This window comes from Trachypithecus francoisi, unplaced genomic scaffold, assembly GCF_009764315.1.
Source record: "Trachypithecus francoisi isolate TF-2019V2 unplaced genomic scaffold, Tfra_2.0 Lachesis_group13, whole genome shotgun sequence".
Classification (NCBI taxonomy): Eukaryota; Metazoa; Chordata; class Mammalia; order Primates; family Cercopithecidae; genus Trachypithecus; species Trachypithecus francoisi.
Window position 1 is genome coordinate 102,497,915 of NW_022681458.1, and position 22,013 is coordinate 102,519,927.

Below are 22,013 nucleotides of genomic sequence, written 5' to 3' on the forward strand. Positions count from 1 at the left end.
CCACCATGCCCAGCTAATTTTCTGAGACAAACACTACCTCCTTGGTTGAAGCGTTCTTTGTTTTTTTTTGTTTTTTGTTTTTTGTTTTTTGATTTTTGAGGTGGAGTCTCACTCTGTCGCCCAGGTTGGATTGCAGTGGCCGGATCTCAGCTCACTGCAAGCTCCGCCTGCCGGTTCACACCATTCTCCTGCCTCAGCCTCCCGAGTAGCTGGGACTACAGGCGCCCGCCACCACGCCTGGCTATTTTTTTTTTTTTTGTATTTTAGTAGAGACAGGGTTTCACCATGTTATAGCCAGGATGGTCTCGATCTCCTGACCTGGTGATCCGCCCGCCTCGGCCTCCCAAAGTGCTGGGATTACAGGCATGAACCACCACGCCCAGCGGGTTCAAGCGTTCTTGAGGGGATGTAGAAATAATTTGCCAGCCTTATCATTCTACGTGTCCTGAAACACCAAGCTCTTCTTAATGTATAGATTGCCCACATGAGCTATTTGCTGTAAGTAGCTTGGAGCAAATAGTTTGAAAATAATTTTCTTCAGTACAAAACTGCAAGTTGGGAGCTATTTTCTGTCATTCCTTTGTAGATAGATAGTATCCCACTATCTTTTGACTTCCTCTATTGCTATTGAGAATCCCCTTGTTTTTCTAATTGTCATTCTTCTTTTGGTGATGTCTCTTTGCTCTCTAGCTGCTTATAACATCTTTCCTTTTTCCTCATGAGAATATTTGTATTTTGCTACCTAGAGTTGTATCTTCTATGGGGTCCTGTCTTTCATCAGTCCAGGGGGAAGAAATCCTGAAAAATCCTGTTTTCTCTAACTCAGTCTTTGTACTCTATACTTTGTAAACTCTAATTTATGTGTTGAACTCTAATAAATGTGCTGGACTATTCAGTCTGTCTTCTAACTCACTTAATTTCTTTGTTTCTCTGTGCTAACTCTGTTAACTTCTTTCAATTTGTTTTTTAATTCTCTAGTTGAACTGTGCCTAAACTGCTATTTAACACATTCAAAAATTATTTTTTATATTGTATTTTTTAATATCACGTTATTTTTGGTATTCATGCTTCCAAGAGAATCTTTTAAAAGGAATCATTGCACTTATTATTATTCAAAGCATCATTTATGCCATTAAGATATTCCACCTTGTCTTTATCCTACAGATAATAATCTATGAATATGTAGGTTTTGGAGGCTCGGACCTTTTGTTTATTTTTCTTTTAACTATTCTCTTATATTTCATTTCTTCGTGTGTGTTTTAATTATTTTTTGTTCTCAGGATGAACTTAATGGGAAGTGTGAGTCCACTAGGGTGTGTCTATATCCAGAAGATCACTCTTATTTAGCTCACGCATTCTTTGTAAGCTTAAGGACTGAACCCTCTTACATTGAGTAATTTATACTGCATGAAGCTCTCCATTCTCAGTGCAAGCATTTGCCTTTATGATTGCACCCGCTTCTGTAATCCCATTTTGTCTTCCTTGATAGTTTTAGCTAATGTGTGAGTGTATGTTAGCATGTTGAGTTTTTCCTGTCTGTCTTATGATCTCGACAATGCATTTGAAAGTTACAATTTGTCATGCATCAGTTTTGTGGCAATAAAGGGCTTTTCAGAATATACTTTACGATTAGTCTCAGTTCCAGAAATGAGAGACCCCAGGACTGGAAAATTAAACTTCTTGAGAAACATACTCAGAGGTCTTGTTCTGATTTACTTAAAAACAAATGTTAGACCTAGAATTTATTATTTCAATATTTTTACCAAAAAGAGAAAAATATAAAATATATAATTATTTTTATTTTTCCCCCCATACGCTTATGATGAGTTTACTAGAGCACTCTGCAACAACCAAATGTGGGAATTAGTGATTGATAGCCAAAAACAAGAGTATTCTTTTAGACATAAAGATGATAATTAGAAAGTTCAGTCTGGTGGGAGAAAAATGTTAAGAATAAAAAATTAGAATTAGGTTGGGCGCCTAATTAGGCTCAGCACTTTGGAGGCCGAGGTGGGTGGATCACCTGAGGTCGCGAGTTCGAGACCAGCATGACCAACATGGAGAAACCCCATCTCTACTAAAAATACAAAAAATTAGCCGGGCATGGTGGCACATGCCTGTGATCTCAGCTACTGGGGAGGCTGAGGCAGGAGAATTGGTTGAACTCTGGAGGCAGAGTTTTTGGTGAGCCAAACCTTGCACTTTGCACATTGTACATTGCAACCTGGGCAACAAGAGCAACACCCCGTCTCAAAAAAAAAAAAAGAAAAAAAAATAAGATTGCTTGAGTATGTATTTAAATACGTATTCCTCAACATAGACATATTTGACTTTTTTTAGCTTAGTTCAGATACTCTTAAAATTTTAGATTGTGTAGTTCATGAATTTATTCATGAATTCATTAAAAATATTTATGTTGAAGGCAATGTTGTATACAGTTGGGGAATTCATTAAAAATATTTATGTTGAAGGCAATGTTGTATACAGTTGGGGAGAGGGGCCAAAAGGACAAAGTAGCAAAGAGCCTGCCCTCAAAATGCGTATGCGAAAGTAGTTATATATCAGCAAAGTAATGATTACCTTAGGTAAAAAGAGATCGACCAGGTACAGTTCTATTAAGTTAGGCAGATGGAGAAACTCTTTTCAGCTGGGATAAACAAGAGACAGGATTAGGTTTTTTTGGTTGAAGGGATGAAGTTGATCAGCTAGCCTATTATGAATAAAATTCAGGCAAGTGGTGATGGGAGTAGGTTATGAAATCTAAATAGTTTCCCTATAGTGTGGAAAGATCACGTAATATCTGGAAATCTGAAAACATATTAATATGGTTAAAGTGTAAAGCATTTGGTTAAAAATAGTGAGAAATAAGACTGGGAAAGTACTATGGCTATAGTCACACTATATGGAAAAGCAGACTAAGAAATTTAGACATCACATTCTGGGTGGCTAGAAGCTATTGAATACTTTGGGGCAAGTGAAGGTCATGATTCAAAGCTCTGTAGTCAGAAAAATAACCTGGCAGCAAATAAATCAATTGCTTAGAAGAGGAAATGCTGGATACTACTGTAATATTAAAGCTGGAAAGAGATTTGAGAGAGCATGAACTATAGAATTGACAAAAGACTAAATAGATATTTATGGCTTTCATTTGGCTGTGCTTTACAATTTAAGAGTGGAATATATTCTCCAGGCCATATTACTAAGAGTCTATCATAAATGAATAAAAGGATTTTGAGCAGCAGAGACAATGCTTACCCCTCACCTCCCACCACAAAAACAAACAAAAACAACAAACAAACAAACAAAAACAACTTTGAAGAACAAGTATTTTAGGGGAAATAGAAACTTATTTTATTATTTTTGCCAATACCAAACAATCCAAGGTAAAATGCAGAAAATATTAAGTTCTTAGATTGACAAAATATTCTTCAGCCCTACATTAGGCTGCATAAATACACATTATCTAATACATTATAATATTCATAACAATCCTATGTGTTATCTGTAGCCCATTTCACAGGTAAGAAAAGAGACTAAAAGACATTTAAATGACTTGATTAATGACAAAAATAGGCACTCAACCTGAACATCAACCCAAATATTCTTATTACATCAATACAGCCTCTCAGCAACCAATTAATTCCAGAGAGTGAAAGAAGGGGAAGAAGGAATAAAAATTCTGAGTGAGGGAAATAAATATATATAAGATATAGCAGGTTTAATTTTAAGGAAGTGATATATTACTTTTGTCTAAAAAAATAAAAATAAAACTGGTTGAGGATGATTAAAAATAAGAAGAAATGTGAAGTTTAAGATTGAGAAATAAGTTTACATTTGAAATTCACCAACTTACCTGTACATTAATCATGAAAAGTAATTTGCAGAGTGAGAGGGTTCTTGATTTGAAGAGAACCGGAAACACGAGTAATATCTTCTAAGGCAATTGTGATTAATAGTTACTTAGAAATACTAAAAGGATTTTTGAGCAGCAAGGTAGGCTCAGTTGAGATTCTGGCATGGAAATGTAAGCTGGAAACCTACCATTCAAATACTGCACTTTACGGCTGACTCAGAACTGCCAGGCCCCCACATCTTGTTTTGCTGTCTTACGTTTTGAACTAGTTGGCATACTTTACAGATCTGGAGTTTCCACTTTCACATTAAAAAAATCTAGCTTTGTGGCTTCTTCTGAAAAGAATAAAAATGGGAGATATAGCAATTCGACTAGAACTAAGTAGCAGCTGCTCGGAAGTTTTGATTGGAATCACCAACCTTGAGCAATAACAGAATCTTGGGCCTCTCCCCAGAACTACTGAATTAGAATCTTTATTTTAACAGTCTCCAGGTGTCTTGTAAGTTTGAGAAGTAGTGGTCTCGAGAGCTCTAAGTACAGAATGCTAGAAAATATTAAAATTTTATAAAATAAAACCAAAATCAAGGTAATCAAATGCTATAAATTGGACACTAAACTGGACTACTTTATATGTTAATATTTCTGAAAAGATTTTCTGCATTCATCCTTTATAACACTTTATTTTTGTTTTTCTTGAAAAGGTGCAATTTTTAAGTGAAAGTTGGAATGTGCAATTATATTTAAGCCTAAATTCCATAATTATTTTAAAAGGTGTCTAATTCAATAATACAGGAATAACAACCAAAATATTTATATTGACTGTAACAAATCCAAACTTAATTCAATTTCAGAATTTTCTGCAAAATCCACATTGAAGGAATGTTAAAATGATTTTATTGGATTTTCTCTTCTCAGTCAATTCCTCTTAATTATCTGTTTTGAAAGATGTTCAACTCTGGTGATTCTTTTAGGAAAGTTGAATTGTTTTATTTCATTTTAGTAACAACTTGGCACTTAAAACATAAAATAGCCCATTTGTTGATGGCCCACAAGTACTTGCTCCTAACTAGAAAGATGTGCTACCAACTGGAGAAGCTATTACTCTACTTTGAATTTTGGTCACCTTGGCTCATAAGACTGCTGCCTGTGTTTGCTCCTAAGTGTTTACTAGTGAATCATTGACTGTTAGTGTAATTTCAATGCTAATTGTTGCTTCAGGTTTTCAAATAGCTCTGCAGTAAGACATTAATGATTATTCGTGCCTTAAGAAGGGCTGATAAGGGAATGAGATTACAATCTTGTGTGATTTTAGCTAACAAATTAAAGTGTAAATTAAATTTTCCCTCAGATAGAAAATAACTACTTGGAGAGCCAATACAATGAAAACCTTCATTCACTTTTAAATCTTCTCTTTCCTATTTTATAGATATTCAGAGTATCAGAGGGCTAGCAGTGGATTGGGTGTCACGTAATTTATACTGGATTAGCTCAGAATATGATGAAACGCAAATTAATGTGGCAAGGCTAGATGGCTCTTTGAAAACCTCAATTATCCATGGAATCGATAAGCCACAGTGTCTTGCAGCTCACCCAGTCAGGGGGTAAAGTATGATTATTTTTTTTTTAAGCTTTTCCAAAATTTCAGAGACCTTTGCTCTGATTTTATGTAAAAACACTATTTAATTCAGAGGAGATATATATATATATATAAAACAGCCATAAGAGTAAAAAAATTTAAATATGGAAACTGTAAAAGAGATTCCTGGTTAGAGTTTTATTATCTGGAGATTATATATATCCTACACCAACATACATATCTGTGACATATGTAAGATCTCATTAATTTATGTTTCTAAGAAATGACAGTTCTGAATAAAAAGAGATGTAGGAGAAAGTGGTTACTTTCATTTTGAAAGCCAGTGATTAAAAATGCATGTACAGCATGTTAGTATCATGGTCACTGCTATGTAGATCAGATTCTTCAATCTTTTGGATGGTCACCTTGTACCCTTAAGGGAGCTTACATAGAGCTAAAAGAGATTCTTTTCTCTCTAGTGCTTTCAACAGCAATGGTAGAAATGAGTTTGTTACCCTCTGTTGCGTCTGATTTCTTCAGAGCCAAGAGGATTCAATCTTGATGAATTACTTAACAAAGAAAATAATTTACTATAGTCTTAGCTAAATATTCAATCATGTATGTAGGAGGAAAAAGTGAGTGTATATTTCTACTCAGTGAGTAGGTCTACATCTAATATTTTCAATCCATATCTCTTTTGAATTAAGAAAACTCTACTGGACCGATGGAAACACAATTAACATGGCAAATATGGATGGCAGTAATAGCAAGATTCTGTTTCAGAATCAGAAGGAGCCAGTTGGTAAGTATTTTTTAATAGTCACCAAGTTTTCAATGTGACAAACCTGTACTTGTACAACATATACCTTTGATCTAGATCCTAAAAGAAAATATTAAAGATTAGTAAAATAAGTAAATTCAGGAATTGACCAATTTCATTGAATCCATTGGGTTTCTGTTAGGTTTATTAGTCAAGGTTCTCTAAAGGGACAGAATTAATAGGATAAATGAACATACAAAGGAGAGTTTATTAGGATAATTGACTCACAGGATCACAAGGTGAAGTCCCACAATAGGCCATCTGCAAGTTGAGGAATCTGGAAGCTAGTCCGCGTCCCAAAACCTCAAAGTAGGAAAGCCGACAGTGCAATCTTCAGTCTGTAGCCAAAGGCCTGAGAACCCCTTGCAAATCACTGGTGTTAAGTCCAAGAGTCCAAAAGCTGAAGAACTTGAGGTATGAGGTTCAAGGGCAGGAAGTATCCAGCATGTGAGAAAGATGGAGGCCAGAAGATTCGCCAAGTCTGCTCTTTCTCTGCCTGCTTTTATGCTAGAAGCTGGTTAGATCGTGCCTGCCCAGACTGAGGATGGGTCTGCTTCTCCCAGTCCACGGACTCAAATGTTAATCTCCTTTGGTAACAGCTTCACAGACACACCCAGGAACAATACTTTGCATTCTGCAATCCAAACAAGTTGACACTCAATATTAACCATCACATTAGGCGAGGAAGAAACATTATCTGAACAGGAAGATTAATTTTTTAACATAATTTTTGCAATGTATTAAGTTACATTAATTTAATGTAATTAATAAATATCTTATTTTTACTGGTGAAATATCTGATACAATACTACAGTGGCAGTATAACTACTGAGTCTTTTCCTGCTCATCATTCTTGTGTCATTATTGATAATTACAAGGTTTTGGGTTTTGATATTTAGTGTTTAGTCTTTAGTCACTCCATAGTGTGTGAATTTAGTTTCTTATTCTACCTTTGCCAACCATTGCAAATAATCAGATAAAACATGATGCCACTGACAGAGAACCTTGATTTGTTCCAAAGAAACATCTTTGAAAATATTAAGTATAAACATTCTCTTAGAATATAATATTTTACCCATTTGCATATAGATATCTGTAATATTGTTTGGAACCTTAATCACTTTTGCTCATGTTTTCTTGCATACCTTTGAGAAGCAAATATTGTTACAGGGCCTATTTGTCATTTAAAAACACCTTTTAAAATATTGGTAAGCCCCAATTGTGATATTATTATAATAAAGATGCAAATGGTGGAATATACAACAGAAAATTCATTATTTTGTTTCAATTGAATACTATATATTTTTTGAATCTGGGAGAAGAATCAATATATCATGAAGCTTGTCGATTTTTTCTTAGTTTTAGACATTTAGAAACTTGGTTTTAGAAATTTAGAAACTTAATTTTAGAAATTTAGAAACTGAATTTTAGAAATTTAGAAACTGAGTTTTAGAAATTTAGGGCACATTTTTCATAGTGATGATTCAATAAAGGTATAGTATCACTAAGATTTGCAATAAATAATTCTTTTCATGTGGTCTATAGAATAAACCTCTGACATAAAATGATACTGTTAACAGCTCTTTAGCCAGTTTGTTCTAAGATTTTTACATAATTGAAAGTCAAGGTTGTATTAGAAATTAAAAGCAAATTGAAACACTAATGCTTCTATGTGGAAGATGACAGAACTAAAGAAACAAGGGGCTGTACAAGATTAGGGCCCATAGAAAGGACTCCATTTGAACTAAGACAATTCAGCTGGTCCTTATCTGGAATTGTTCAGAATATGTAACGTTGAAAAATGAGTGTGATAGAAATAGCATAAGCAAATCGAGCCCTTACATTGTAATTTGGTAATCACAGTTTATACCAAAATGTTAATGTATATGCTTATTTCTATAAGGGTGAAAACCTTATCTTTTCTAATACTAAATATCCAGTTTCCTACTCAATTTTTGTTTTTAATAAATGGCCTAACAGCTTATAATTTTAAATAAAAAAGTTTGTGAGAGAGGCATTTGTGTTACCTGTTCACAATTTATAGCTGGCACCTCAGATGTTGTTCAGCAATTGATAGTTTTAACTGCATAAAGATGATTCAGCTTTCAATAATACATATGTGTACTTTATGTCAGTGATTATATTTGAAAATTTTTTAAAAATAGATTTTCAAAATGACACTTTTTAAAAGTTTTAATTTGTATAAGATGTATTATTTTAGCATAATTGACTATACCTTAAATCAGTATTGAATATGGCTGTGAGTCAAACATTCATTTATTCAATAAACAGATTTTTATTGAGTATCGGATTTTGCACTAGGCCTGTTGATAAAAATTTGACACTGTCCTTTTCCTGAAGGGGCACAGGAACCTAAATTATTTTAGATTCCATTAAGTAAATTTAACTCAGTGCCCTTGAGCAAGTTACTGTTAGCTTCGTATGCTTGGTTTCCCTATTCATATAATCAAGACGAAATGTCTTTTTTTATAAAGTTCTCATGAGAACTGAATGAGAAAAATTTATGAGGCAAAACATCTGGCCCTTAATAATAGAAGCTGTCAGTAATAGCGGTAGTATGTACATTAGGTCCAATAGACTGGAATTCAAATTATATGGTTATCTGTAGTATTAAGACTCTAAGTGAGTTTACTGAAGAATAAACAGAATAGATTCGGTAGAAATGTAGTAGAGGAAATATATGTAACCAAGTGGGCCTCTGAAATGAACAAATGTTTACACAAATGTGGGGATTTAACTCAGTACTGCTTTGCTGCTGGGGCTAAGAGGCAAACAGTTTAAGGTTAAGCGCCTTCTGGTAACTTTCCACTTTAGCTTGCTCTTCCTGTTAAGCAGGTGCCAAGATTGATAGTCTCCCCAGTGCTTAATGAAAAGCTGTGTTGTCCATGTATAAATGCAATACTTTTTTTTTTTTAACTTTCTAAATACTTCTAAAATCTGAATGCGCTGCAGCAATTCCCCAGCCTGCTATATACTGTCACATCTCCGTCTGCCCCAGAAATCCTTATTTTAGATACCCACAAGAAGAAAGTAAGCAGACAAAGTCTCTCCAGCCTCTATTCTCTCCCATCTCCCTACCATGAGCAATGTTTGTAGATCACTTAACATCTCCTTTGGTAACATTCACCATTTGAATTTGCCAATCCAAATTAAGTGAATTAAATTGTTCAAAGTCTAAGTACAAGAAGAAAAAGAAAATTAAGAAATCCAGAAATTAGAGACAATGTATAGCAATTTTCACATACACATAAAACATTCTTTTTGTCATGTTTCAGGGACAACATGGTTGGGGAAAAAATGTTATTTGAGGAACCAAACACATCTGAATATGAATCACGGCTTCGATGCTTATTAACTCTGTGACTTGAAACAAGTCTTACCTTTTCTAAGGCACAGTTGCATATCTATACAATGGAGATAATATTATCTAACTTTTGTGGTTATTTTTAGAATTAAAAGTTCATATGAAATATCTCATATTCTAGCAATTTCATATAAGAACTAGAGAGTTCTTATATATGTGTTCAAGAAAGTACGTTAAATAATATTTAAAAAATTTAAAAGAGCCTACGTCGTCATTAAAAGAGAAATGAGTAAAGAAAGGCAGCATTTTCATTGCTAAAGCATGATCTGTGCATACAGATGTGTGTGTGTCTACTTACATATATATGTATATATGTAGGGAAGTTCACACTTTCCTTTTGAAGGTCTGAGTCTAAGTCTGCTGAAATAAATTAACAATAGGCAGATTAACAGGAAAAAAAAAAAAGACATACAAATGTATTAACATGCACATGGACACAGGAGTCCTGCAAACATAAAATTCTAAAAACAGGGATGTGGCCAGGTGCAGTGGCTCACGCCTGTAATCCCAGCACTTTGGGAGGCTGAGGCAGGTGGATCACCTGGAGTCAGGAGTTTGAGACCAGCCTTGCCAACATGGTGAAAACCTGTCTCTACTGAAAAATACAAAAAATTAGCCAGGTGTGGTTGCATGTGCCTGTAATTCCAGTTACTTGGGAGGCTGAGGCAGGAGAATCATTCGAACCTGGGAGGCTAACGTTGCAGTGAGCCAAGATCGTGCCTTTGCACTCTGGCCTGGGCAACAAGAGTGAAACTTCATCTCAAAATAAATAAATAAAAATAAAATAAAAAGGAGCAATGTGACAAGTTTTCATACTGTTTGGAAAGGAATAGTGACTTGGAGCATGGCAACAGGTTATGGGAAGGAAAAGGGAGAAAAGACGTGACAAGCAAAGGTTATCTCTATGCAGGTGAAGCCTCACAGGTGGCAGCCCTCAAAAAGAATAGACGGGAGCCCGTGGTAAAAGTTTCCTTGTCAGACCTGTAATCATGTCAGACCTTTAGTTTCCTTTTCCTGTGAGTTAAGTTTTTCCTACCTCCAGATAATGCAGATAAGAAGGCCTCAGATAAAGCTCTTCCATCTGTGTTTCACTAGATGTTCTCAACAGATGCAAGTCTTCCCTACTAAGGACAGCTTTTCAGAACTATTCCTGTGTCTGCAGCCCCTCTGAGTAGTCATCTTAAAATAGACCAAAGAAGTATATTTTGGGGTGGCATATTTTCATTTCCTTCACATTCATTTCAAAACCATTGAGAAAAGTTAGTAGCAGAATGTTACTTACATACTTATCGCATGATACCATTTGTGTAATTTCAAAGTGAAGCACAAAATATTAATATACATTGCTCCCAGATATACTTATTTAAAAACTATAGAAAAAAGTGAACTGGAAATATACACCAATTTTATAATAGCAGTTGACTTAGGGAAGTGTCAATAATAACATCTGACAGAGAACTTTCTTCTTTATCAAAGGTAATTTTAACAGTATTAGTTAAATTTAGTTTACATTTAATAAAAGTATTCAAATTGAGTATAATGAAATGTTAGTAGTGTTCAATTCTGGATAGTGAATACATGAGTTTATTTTCATCTTCTTTCCTCTGTTGGATCTGGATCCTCCAAGTGTTACCAAAACGACCTGTTGTTTAGACACAGCTGACTTTCTTCTTCACAATGGTAAAAGAGAACACTAACTGGCCAAGTCTTAGTAATATCTAAGAGAGGAAAGGGCAAAGTTGAAATTGTAATTTAGATTTATGGCCAGGCGTGGGGGCTCATGCCTGTAATCCCAGCACTTTGGGAGGCCAAGGCGGGCGGATCACGAGGTCAAGAAATCTAGTCCGTCCTGGCCTGTCTCTACTAAATCTCTGGACCGTCTCTACTAAAAATACAAAAATTAGCTGGGCAGGTGGCACACGCCTATAGTCCCAGCTACTCGAGAGGTTGAGGCAGGAGAATGGCTTGAACTCAGCAGGTGGAGGTTGCAGTGAGCCGAGATCATGCCACTGTACTCCAGCCTGATGACAGAGTGAGAGACTCCGTCTCAAAAAAAAAAAAGGAAAGAAAAGAGAAAAAGAAATCATAATTGAGATTTTGAAGTCTGGTTTAAGGTAGGTCTTTCAAATGAAGGTGTGGTTAGGATTGAGTAAGGATCATTATATAAAAATTTCAGACTGGTTAGAACAGCAAAAAGATTTTGAGGGGAAGTGGTTTGAAGATCCTTAAGTTATAAAATGTTTGACGCTTTCTTGCTGAAGAGTTGATGAGTCTTTCAGGAAGATCTTGAAATCAACAACATTATCTGCAACTTTTATCTTCCTAGGAGATAATTTCTTGGGCTAGTGATGTTATGTTATTGAAAACAGTAAAATAGTAAAGCCATGTTAGTGTAGACAATAAGCTGTGCTTATGGTTTTGGTTCTCATTTATAAAATTAAGCCTTTGTTTCAGGGATGTTTTTAACCCCTTTAAAACACATTAAACATAACCTTTATAAAAAATTTGTACACTAATGTGTTCCTTCAGCAGCTGACTCTGAGAAACTTACCCACAATAGTCAGAGTTCTACCAGAGAAAGAAAGCCAATTATGGGAGTGCGTATTTGTATATACAGTAGGTCACCACTTAACATCATCGACATGTTCTTGGAAACTGTGACTTTAAAGCCAAAGACTTATAAAGAAAGCATTTTCACCATAGGATCATTAATATAAACAAGAGCTGTTTCTATAGCATGTATCTGGCAAGAAAAACATTAACACATTTCTAAATAAAGACCCCAAACACTTGTAATACTAAGCATTGAAATAAATGTGAGGCATACATACATTTAAGAAAGACTAATAATAAAAACATGTAAGATTTTAACCAATTTTTGGTGAATGAGTGAGTGATAGTGGTCATAGTTGTGGTGGGCTAAACCAAGAGATAAATGTTTGCCAAGTGACAGTGGTAAAGAATACCTCCTACTGCCACATAGTTTAAAACCAAACAATAACAAATACGGCAGTCCTGCTCAGTGCTTTTGTCCCACATCATTTATTGTTGTGGATTTGTGTGGTTATTATGTACTTGACAAGTGTTTATTTGATAATAATTTGTATTTATTCATTTATTCATTCATTCTCTATAAGGTCACAGGATTACTGAAGCCTATCCTGACAGCTCAGAGTACAAAGTGGGAACCAACCCTGGAAAGGACACTATTTCATCACAGGGCACAGACACTCATGCACACACACACCCTCACTTATACTGGGACAGTCTTTTTCTAAGTGATACATAATGATAATATACAGTGTGGAATGCATGTGATATTTTGATATATGCATATAATATGTAAAGATTAAATCAAGAAAATTGAGATATCCATTACCTCAAATCTGTAACTTTTCTTTACATTGGAAACATTTCTTCTAGCTATTTTGAACTAGACAATACATTATTGTTAACCACAGTCACTCTACTATCAAACACTAAATCTTATTCTTTCTAACTGTACTTTTCTACTGATTATCCAAACTTTCTTTATCCCCCTACTCCTCTGTACCTTCTCCAGCCTCTTGTAACCCTCAATCAACTCTCTACCGGTGAGAGATCTACTTTTTTTAGCTTTCATATATGTGGGAGAACATGTGGTATTTGTCTTTCTGTGCCTCACCAATTTCTCTTAACGTAATGACCTGGTGCTCCATACATGTTGCAGTGACAGAATTGCATACTTTTTTATGGCTGAATAATATTCTATCATGTATATGTACCTCATTTTGTTTATCCAGCTAATAATAGATACTTATGATTATTGTAAATAGTGTTGCAATAGACATGCTAGGGCAGTTCTCTATTTATACATTAAATTTCTTAGTTTTTAATATATACTCAGCAGTGAGATTGCTGGATCACATGTTAGCTCTATTTTTAGTCTTTTGAAGAATCTTGATACTGTTTTCCACATTGGCTGTACAGTCCCTCAGTATACATGGGGGATTGGTTCCAGGACCATCCATGTATACCAAAATCCACACAACTGGCCCTGCAGGAGTGTGTACACAGAAAGTTGGCCCTCCAAATATGTGAATTTTGCATCCTGTGAATACCTTATATTTTCAATCTGTCCTTGTTTGAAAAAAAAAAAAAAATCACATATAAGTGAACCTATGCAGTTCGAACTATTGTTGATTGAGGCCAGCAGTATTAAATTACATTCCCATCAGCAATGTAGGTCTATTGTCATTTCGTCACCTCCTCACTAGCTACTGTTATTTCTTGTCTTTTTGATAGTAACCATTCCAGCTGCGGTGAGGTGATATCCCATTGTAGTTTTGAGTGACATTACCCTGATGGTTAGTGATGTTAAACATTTTTTCATATAGCTGTTGGCCAATTGTGTGTCTTTTTTTGAGACATGCCTATTCAGATCTTTGGCGCATTTTAAAATCACATTAGTTATTTTGCTATTGAATAGAATTCCGTATGTATTTTGGTTGTCGATATCTTGTCAAATGGATAGTTTGTAAATATTTTCTTCCGTTCTGTAGATTTGCTCTTCTCTTTGTTGATTGTTTCCTTTGCTGTGCAGAAACCTTTTTGTTTCATGTAATCTCATTTGCTATTTTTGCTTTTTGAAAATGTTTCTGAAACATTTTGTTTCAAAACAAAATGCTTTTTTGTTTTGTTTTTGAAAGCTGTGTTTTTGAAAGCTTAGCCAAGGAATCATTGCCCAGACCCATGTCCTAAAGTGTTCCCCAAATGTTTTCTTTCAGTCATTTAATAGTTTTACATCTTAGATTTAAGCTTTAATTCATTTTGATTTGACTTTTGTATATGGCAAGAGATAGGAGTCTAGTCTCATTCTTCTGCATAGGGATATCTAGTTTTCCCAGCACCATTTATTGAAGAGATTGTCCTTTCTACAATGTATGTTCATGATGTCTTTGTCAAAAATGTATTGGCTGTAAGTGTATGGATTTATTTCTGAGTTCTCCAGTGTGTCCCATTGTTCTCTATGTTTGTTTTTATGTCAGCACCATGCCGTTTTGTTTACTATGTCTTTGTAGTACATTTTGAGATCAAGTAATGTGATGCCTGCAGCTTTATTTATTTATTTGCTTAGGATTGCTTTGGCTATTTGGGGTCTTTTGTGGCTCTATAATGTCATTGGTATCTTGAAAGAGATTGCACATAATCTGTGGGTAGCTTTGGGTAGTGTTGACAGATTAGTTCTAATTCTTCCACTCCATGAGCATGGAATGTCTTCACTTATTTGTGTGTGTTCTTCAGTGTCTTTCATCAGCAGTTTATTGTTTTCTATGTAGAGATCTTTTATTTCTTTGGTTAAAATTTACTTCTAGGCATTTTATATTTTATGTAGCAATTGCATATGGGATTGTTTCTTAATCTCTTTTTCAGTTTGCTCACTGTTGACTTATATAAATGCCACTGATTATTGTGTGATAAATCCTGCAACATTATTGATTTTGTTTATCAGTTCTAATAGATTTTTGGTGGGGACTTTAGGTTTTTCTAATTATAATATCCATGCCTCTTAAAACAAAAATAAGTTGACTTCTTCTTTCCTAGTTTGCTAGAACGTCCAGTACTATGTTGAAAATAAGTAATAATAGAAGCATCCTTGTCTTGTTCCAGAACTTAGAGAAAAAACTCTCCTTTTTTCTCCACTCAGTATGAACTTAGATTTGGATTTATTATATATGGCCTTCATTGTTTTGAGGTCTGATTCTTCTATACCCAGTTTGCTAAGAAGTATTTTTTTTAAAGAGATGTTGGATTTTTTAAAATGTGTTTTCATCTAAGGAAATGATTATGTGTCTTTTGTCCTTCATTCTGTTAATGTGATTTATCACATTTATTAATGTGCATAGGGTGAACCATGCTTGCATCATTGGAATAATTCCCACTTGATTGTGGTGAATAATCTTTTCAATATGTTGTTGAATTTAGTTTGCTAGTATTTGGTTGAAGATTTTTGCATCTATGTTTATTAGGGATATGGTTTTCCTAGTTTTTGTCATGTCTTTGTCTGGTTTTAACATCAGGGAAATGCTGGCCTCTTAGAATGAGTTGGGAAGCATTCCCTCCACTTCAATTTTTTAACATATTTTGAGTACAATTGTCATTAGTTCTTATTTAAATGTGTGGCATAATTTACTAGTGAAGTCATCAGGTAGGTCCTGGTTTTTTTTTTTTGTTTTTTTTTGATGGAGTATTTTTTAATTCTCATTTAATCTCATTACTCATTACTGGTCTTTTTTTTTTTTTTTTTTTTTTTCTATTTCTTCATGATTCAATCTTTGTAGGTTGTATGTGTTCAGAAATTTATCCATTTATTCTAGGTTTTCCAATTTGTTAGTGTTTAGTTGTTCATAATAGTCCCTAATGATTATTTGTATTTATGTGGTATCAGCTGTTATGTCTCCTTCTTTTGTTTCTGATTTTATTTGTCTTTTATTATTTTTCCTTAGTCTAGCTAAAGGTTTGTCAATTTTGTCTTTTAAAAAACAGCTTTTCATGTCATTTATCTTTTGTATTTTTTTTAGTCTCAATTGTATTTATTTCTGTTCTGATCTTTATCATTTTTTTTTTCCTACTACGTTTGGGATTGGTTTATTCTTGCTTGCCTAGTTCCTTGAGGTGCATCATTGGGATGTTCATTTGAAACCTTTTAACTTTTTGATGTAGGTGTTCATTGCTGTAACGTCCCTGCTTTTGCTTTATAGCATAGTTTTGGTATGTTATATTCTAATTTTGTTTGTTTCATTACTTTTGTAAAATTTCCTTTTTCAATTCTTCATTGACCCATTGATTATTCAGGAGCATGTTGTTTAATTGTCATGTGTTTGTATTGTTTCTAAAATTACTCATTATTGAATTCTAGTTTTATCCCATTGTGGTCAGAGAGATACTTGATACAATTTTGACTTTTTTTTTAATTTCTTGAGACTTATTTTAGACTTATGTGGCCTTACATAGAGTCTATTCTGGAAAATGTTGCATGTGCTGATGAGATGAATGTATATTCTGTAGCTGTTGGACAAAATACTCTGTAAATGTCAGTTTGATTCATTTAGTCTAGAGTATAGTTTAACGCCACTGTTTCTTGTTTGATTTTCCGTCTCAATGATCTGTCAATTACTGAGAATGAGGTGTTAAATTCCTGTACTATTAATGTGTTACAGTCTCTCTCTACCTTTAGATTTATTAATGTTTGGTTTTTATATTTGGGTGCCTTGGTGTTGGAGGCATATATATTTAGAATTATTATATCCTACTACTGAATTGATTTCTTTTTTATTATATATGGACCTTCTTTGTCTCTTTTTAAGTTTGACTTAGTCTGTTTTATCCAATATAAGAATAGTTACTCTTACTTTGCTTGTGATTTTTGTTTACATGGGCTTTTCCATCTCTTCACTTTCAGCCTATGTGTGTCTTTTTATAGGTGAAATGAGTTTCTTACAGGTAGCATATAGCCTAAATAAAAAAAGCCTGAATAAAAAAAATCAGCTGCTTTGTGTCTTTTAAAAATTGGAGAATTTAATCCATTTACATTCAGTATTATGTTTGATAAGTAAGGACTTATTACTGCCATTTTGTTACTTGTTTTTAGAGTATTATGAATTTGTTATCGATGAGTTTTAGACCTTGAAATGTTTTCTTTTTGCACATTAGCATCTTTTTAATTTTTTTTTTTGTTTGCATATAGAACTCCCTTTAGAATTTATTTATTTATTTATTTATTTTGTAAGATGGATCTAGTGATTGTGAGTTCCCTCAGCTTTTGTTTGTGTGGTAAAGACTGTATTTCTCTTTCATGTTTGAAGGAAAGCCTTCTGGGTACAATATTCTTGCTCAGCAGCTTTTTTTCTTTCAGCAATTTAAATATGTCACCCCACTCTCTCCAGGCCTACATGGTTTCATTGAGAAGTCTATTGCCAAGTGAATTGGAGCTCCTTTATGTGTTATTTGCTTCTTATCTCTTGATGCTTTTAGTATCCTTGCTTTGTCCGTAACCTTTCAGAATTTGATTATTATAGGCTTTGGGATAGCCTTATTTGGGTTGAATCTGTTTGGTGATCTCTGACCTTCCTATAATTAGATACTTTTATCTTTATCTATGTTTGGTACTTTTTCTGTTATTATTTGAGTAAGCTTTCTATCCTTTGCTCTTTCTCAACTCCCCTTATATGCTAATAACTGTTAGATTTACACTTCTGAGGTTATTCTCTATATCTTGTAAGTGTTCTTCATTTCCTTTTATTATTTTTCTTTTTTATACTTTTACTATATGTTTTCTAATAGTCTCTCTTTTAGCTTACTTACTTTCTTCTGCTTGATCCATTCTGCTGTTGCCTCTAGTGCATTTTTTAGTTCAGCAAACTTGTTTGTCATTTCTAAGATTTCTGTTTGATTTTTTAAATTATTATTTTAATATTTCTTACTTGCTCTGATAATTTTCTGAATTCATTTTCCATGTTACCTGGGAGTTCAGTGAGTTTCTTCAGAACTACCATTTTGAATTCTTAATCTGAGAGCTCACAAATTGCTGTCTCATTAGGGTTAATCACTGGCTCTTTGTTTTGTTCATTTGAGGAGGTCTTGGTTCCCTGTTTTCTGTTGTTTCTTACGGATATATGTCTATAGCTTTTCATTGAAAGCCTTTACTTGTATCTGGCTTGTGTTGGTTTTCTAGGGTATGTTTGCTTAGAGTTTCTTTGCAGTCACTTGTAAATCCACTTAATCCTAGATTGATGGCTTTTTTCTATTATTATTATTATTATTATTATTATTATTATTATTTTGGCATTAGATGGCATCTTAATCCCAAATTTGCCTTGGCTCTCACAGGTATTCAGAACAGTTCTGGTCCTGAATTGGAGTGGGATTCCTAAGGAGGATACCTTGGCTCTGTAGGAGACTGGCTGGGACTTCATGCTCAGAATACTCATTGAGATTGCCTCCTACAGTGTGTTGCTGCTGAATAACTACTTTTATTTGGTGTCCCCTTGGCTGAGATAAAGAACAGTGTTTCACAGGCTGGGATTTCTAATCCCACCTCCCCTCTGTGTCTCTAGCTGCCCTCAGGGGTTTTCTCCCTGCAGACGCTCATGATTCTTCCTGTGGGTCCAGACAGTAATAGTTTTCTTAAAAGGGGATCCAGGAAGCTGGTTCTGCCTTGATCTCATTTTTTCCAGTGTAGAAACCATGAGTCTAGGAGGAATCATTCATGCATGGTGCCTGGCAGATTGGGGGAGGGCCATTATGAATATAAAGGATGATGTATTTCTCTTACTGTCTGCTCAGAGTTTTTCGCTTTCTGTAGCTTCAGGGATCATCTCAGCGTCAGATTTCAGTTCCTGGATATTGCTGATGATCATCTTGGCACTGGATAATTATTTTTGGTTTTCTGTTGGGGACAGTGAAACCATCTGGCTTCTCTTCTGCAATTTTGATGATGTCAGTCTCTTCAACTGGGACAATTTAAACATGTCAATTAACCTAACATGCACATTTTTGAGATGTGGAATGAAACCAGAGCACTCAGAGAAAACTCACACAGATATGGGGAGAACAGGCAAACTCCATACAGACAGTGGACCCAGATGGGGATAATTTTTTTTCCTTGTCAATGTTATACCAACATGTTATTCAAGGACCTGCTGTATATATATACCTACATATATGTTATTTGTTGCAAAATGTTGACTTATGAGATCCTGAAAACTGGCTAGGCAAATCTGAAATCCTTGGGCAGGCTGTCACTAAAGACATGCTTGACACTCTCAGGCAGGAGCTGAAGCTGAAGACCACAGAAAGAGTTATTTTATCAGGGAAACCTCAATTCTGTTCCTAAGGCCTTTCAACTGATTGAATTAGGTCAAGACCATCCAGATTTTTGAGAATAATCTCCCTCACTTAAAGTCAACTGATTGCAAATGGTTATCACATCTGCAAAATACTTCCACAGCAACACTCAGGATAGTGTTTGATTGAATAACTGTATATCACAGCCTAGCCATGTTGACACATAAAAGTAATCATCACATGTTTTAAACACAAACTTTTCTGTAGTTTATCCACTGATGTATATCCTTGCAAGTATAGTAGTTGTGTATATGTTGATGCAAACATTGATTTCCTAGTTTACCTATAATCTAAATAAGAGCTCTATTAAAAAAAAAAAAACAATTTCACAATTGATCCTTCTTTTTATTTTATTTATTTTTATTTTTTACTTTTTATTATTATACTTTAAGTTCTAGGGTACATGTGCACAATGTGCAGGTTTGTTACATATGTATACTTGTGCCATGTTGGTGTGCTGCACCCATCAACTCATCAGCACCCATCAACTCGTCATTTACATCAGGTGTAACTCCCAATGCAATCCCTCCCCCTCCCCCCTCCCCATGATAGGCCCCAGTGTGTGATGTTCCCCTTCCCGAGTCCAAGTAATCTCATTGTTCAGTTCCCACCTATGAGTGAGAACATGCGGTGTTTGGTTTTCTGTTCTTGTGATAGTTTGCTGAGAATGATGGTTTCCAGCTGCATCCATGTCCCTACAAAGGACACAACTCATCCTTTTTTATGGCTGCATAGTATTCCATGGTGTATATGTGCCACATTTTCTTAATCCAGTCTGTCACTGATGGATATTTGGGTTGATTCCAAGTCTTTGCTATTGTGAATAGTGCTGCAATGAACATACATGTGCGTGTGTCTTTATAGCAGCATGATTTATAATCCTTTGGGTATATCCCCAGTAATGGGATGGCTGGGTCATATGGTACTTTTAGTTCTAGATTCTTGAGGAATCACCATACTGTTTTCCATAATGGTTGAACTAGTTTACAATCCCACCAACAGTGTAAAAGTGTTCCTATTTCTCCACGTCCTCTCCAGCACCTGTTGTTTCCTAACTTTTTAATGATTGCCATTCTAACTGCTGTGAGATGGTATCTCGTTGTGGTTTTGATTTCCATTTCTCTGACAGCCGGTGATGACGAGCATTTTTTCATGTGTCTGTTGGCTGTATGCAGGTCTTCTTTTGAGATATGTCTGTTCATATCCTTTGCCCACTTTTTGATGGGGTTGTTTGTTTTTTTCTTGTAAATTTGTTTGAGTTCTTTGTAGGTTCTGGATATTAGCCCTTTGTCAGATGGGTAGATTGCAGAAATTTTCTCCCATTCTGTAGGTTGCCTGTTCACTCTGATGGTAGTTTCTTTTGCTGTGCAGAAGCTCTTTAGTTTAATTAGATCCCATTTGTCAATTTTGGCTTTTGTTGCCATTGATTTTGGTGTTTTAGACATGAAGTCCTTGCCCATGCCTATGTCCTGAATGGTATTACCTAGGTTTTTTTCTAAGGTTTTTTATGGTATTCGGTCTAAGAAATGGGGAAAGGATTCCCTATTTAATAAATGGTGCTGGGAAAATTGTCTAGCCATAAGTAGAAAGTTGAAACTGGATCCTTTCCTTACTCCTTATATGAAAATGAATTCAAGATGGATTAGATCCTTCTTTTTAAAATCTAAATTCTTCAAAATACATAAATTATTATGTTACTACTAATATTATACACAGCTACTATCTTAATGTGTTAAATGTGTTATGTTGGGCACTATGGATGATACAGAGGACTTTATGTAATACTGGCTTTGCAATGTTTACATCCCAATGAGAAAAAAACAAAACAAAACATAAGGAAAATGGTGAAGATCCACATGTTGGTTTATATGCATGAAGGAGTCTTGAAGAAAAAAACTAAAAAAAAAGTAGTTCCTATAATGTGTCGGTTACTGGGAGACAACATGAACAAAAGTAATATGAACAGTTTCCTCATGGAGTTCAGAAACTAAACGGAAGTGCAGTGTGACCGAAACTTCCTACTCCAGCCTTATTTCCCTTCTTTGATATTCTCCCAATTTTTAGGCTCTTTTCACTAATATTACATTTTAACAAGTTATTTCTTTGCCCAGAAATTTCTCCTGTCTCCTCTTAGTTTAGTTCACTCACTCCTATCTAAAAGCCGAGTGTTATTTTCCAAGAACCTTTCCCTGGCCTCTGTGACCAGGTTGAAGTCTTCTAAAACAGACACTTTTAGGACTGTAGGTTACCTTTTAGCTCTGTTATCATTTAAATTTTTAATTTGTTTGTTGAATATATGATTACCTACTACCTTATCAACTAAAAGGGAAGCACTACAAAGCTAGGGACCATATCTGCTTTATTTACCATTATATCCTCAATTTATAGCACAATTTTGGCACATAAGTCGATTTTCAATAAATATTTGTTGAATGAAGTGAATACTGTTTCCTATCCTATAGCAAGAGTCTCTACAGGATTGACTAAACCTAAG

The 22,013-nt window shown here is 34.7% G+C and overlaps 1 protein-coding gene across 1 annotated transcript in view; it reads left to right on the forward strand.

Moving 5' to 3' along the window:
* LOC117095052 (low-density lipoprotein receptor-related protein 1B) overlaps positions 1–22,013 on the forward strand; it is a 1,687,268-nt gene that overhangs the window by 1,341,047 nt on the left and 324,208 nt on the right. Inside the window, exons 30-31 of the mRNA XM_033231629.1 lie at positions 5,280–5,454; positions 6,137–6,231. Of these exons, the coding sequence (XP_033087520.1) occupies positions 5,280–5,454; positions 6,137–6,231 (270 nt within the window). The remainder of the gene's footprint in view (positions 1–5,279; positions 5,455–6,136; positions 6,232–22,013) is intronic.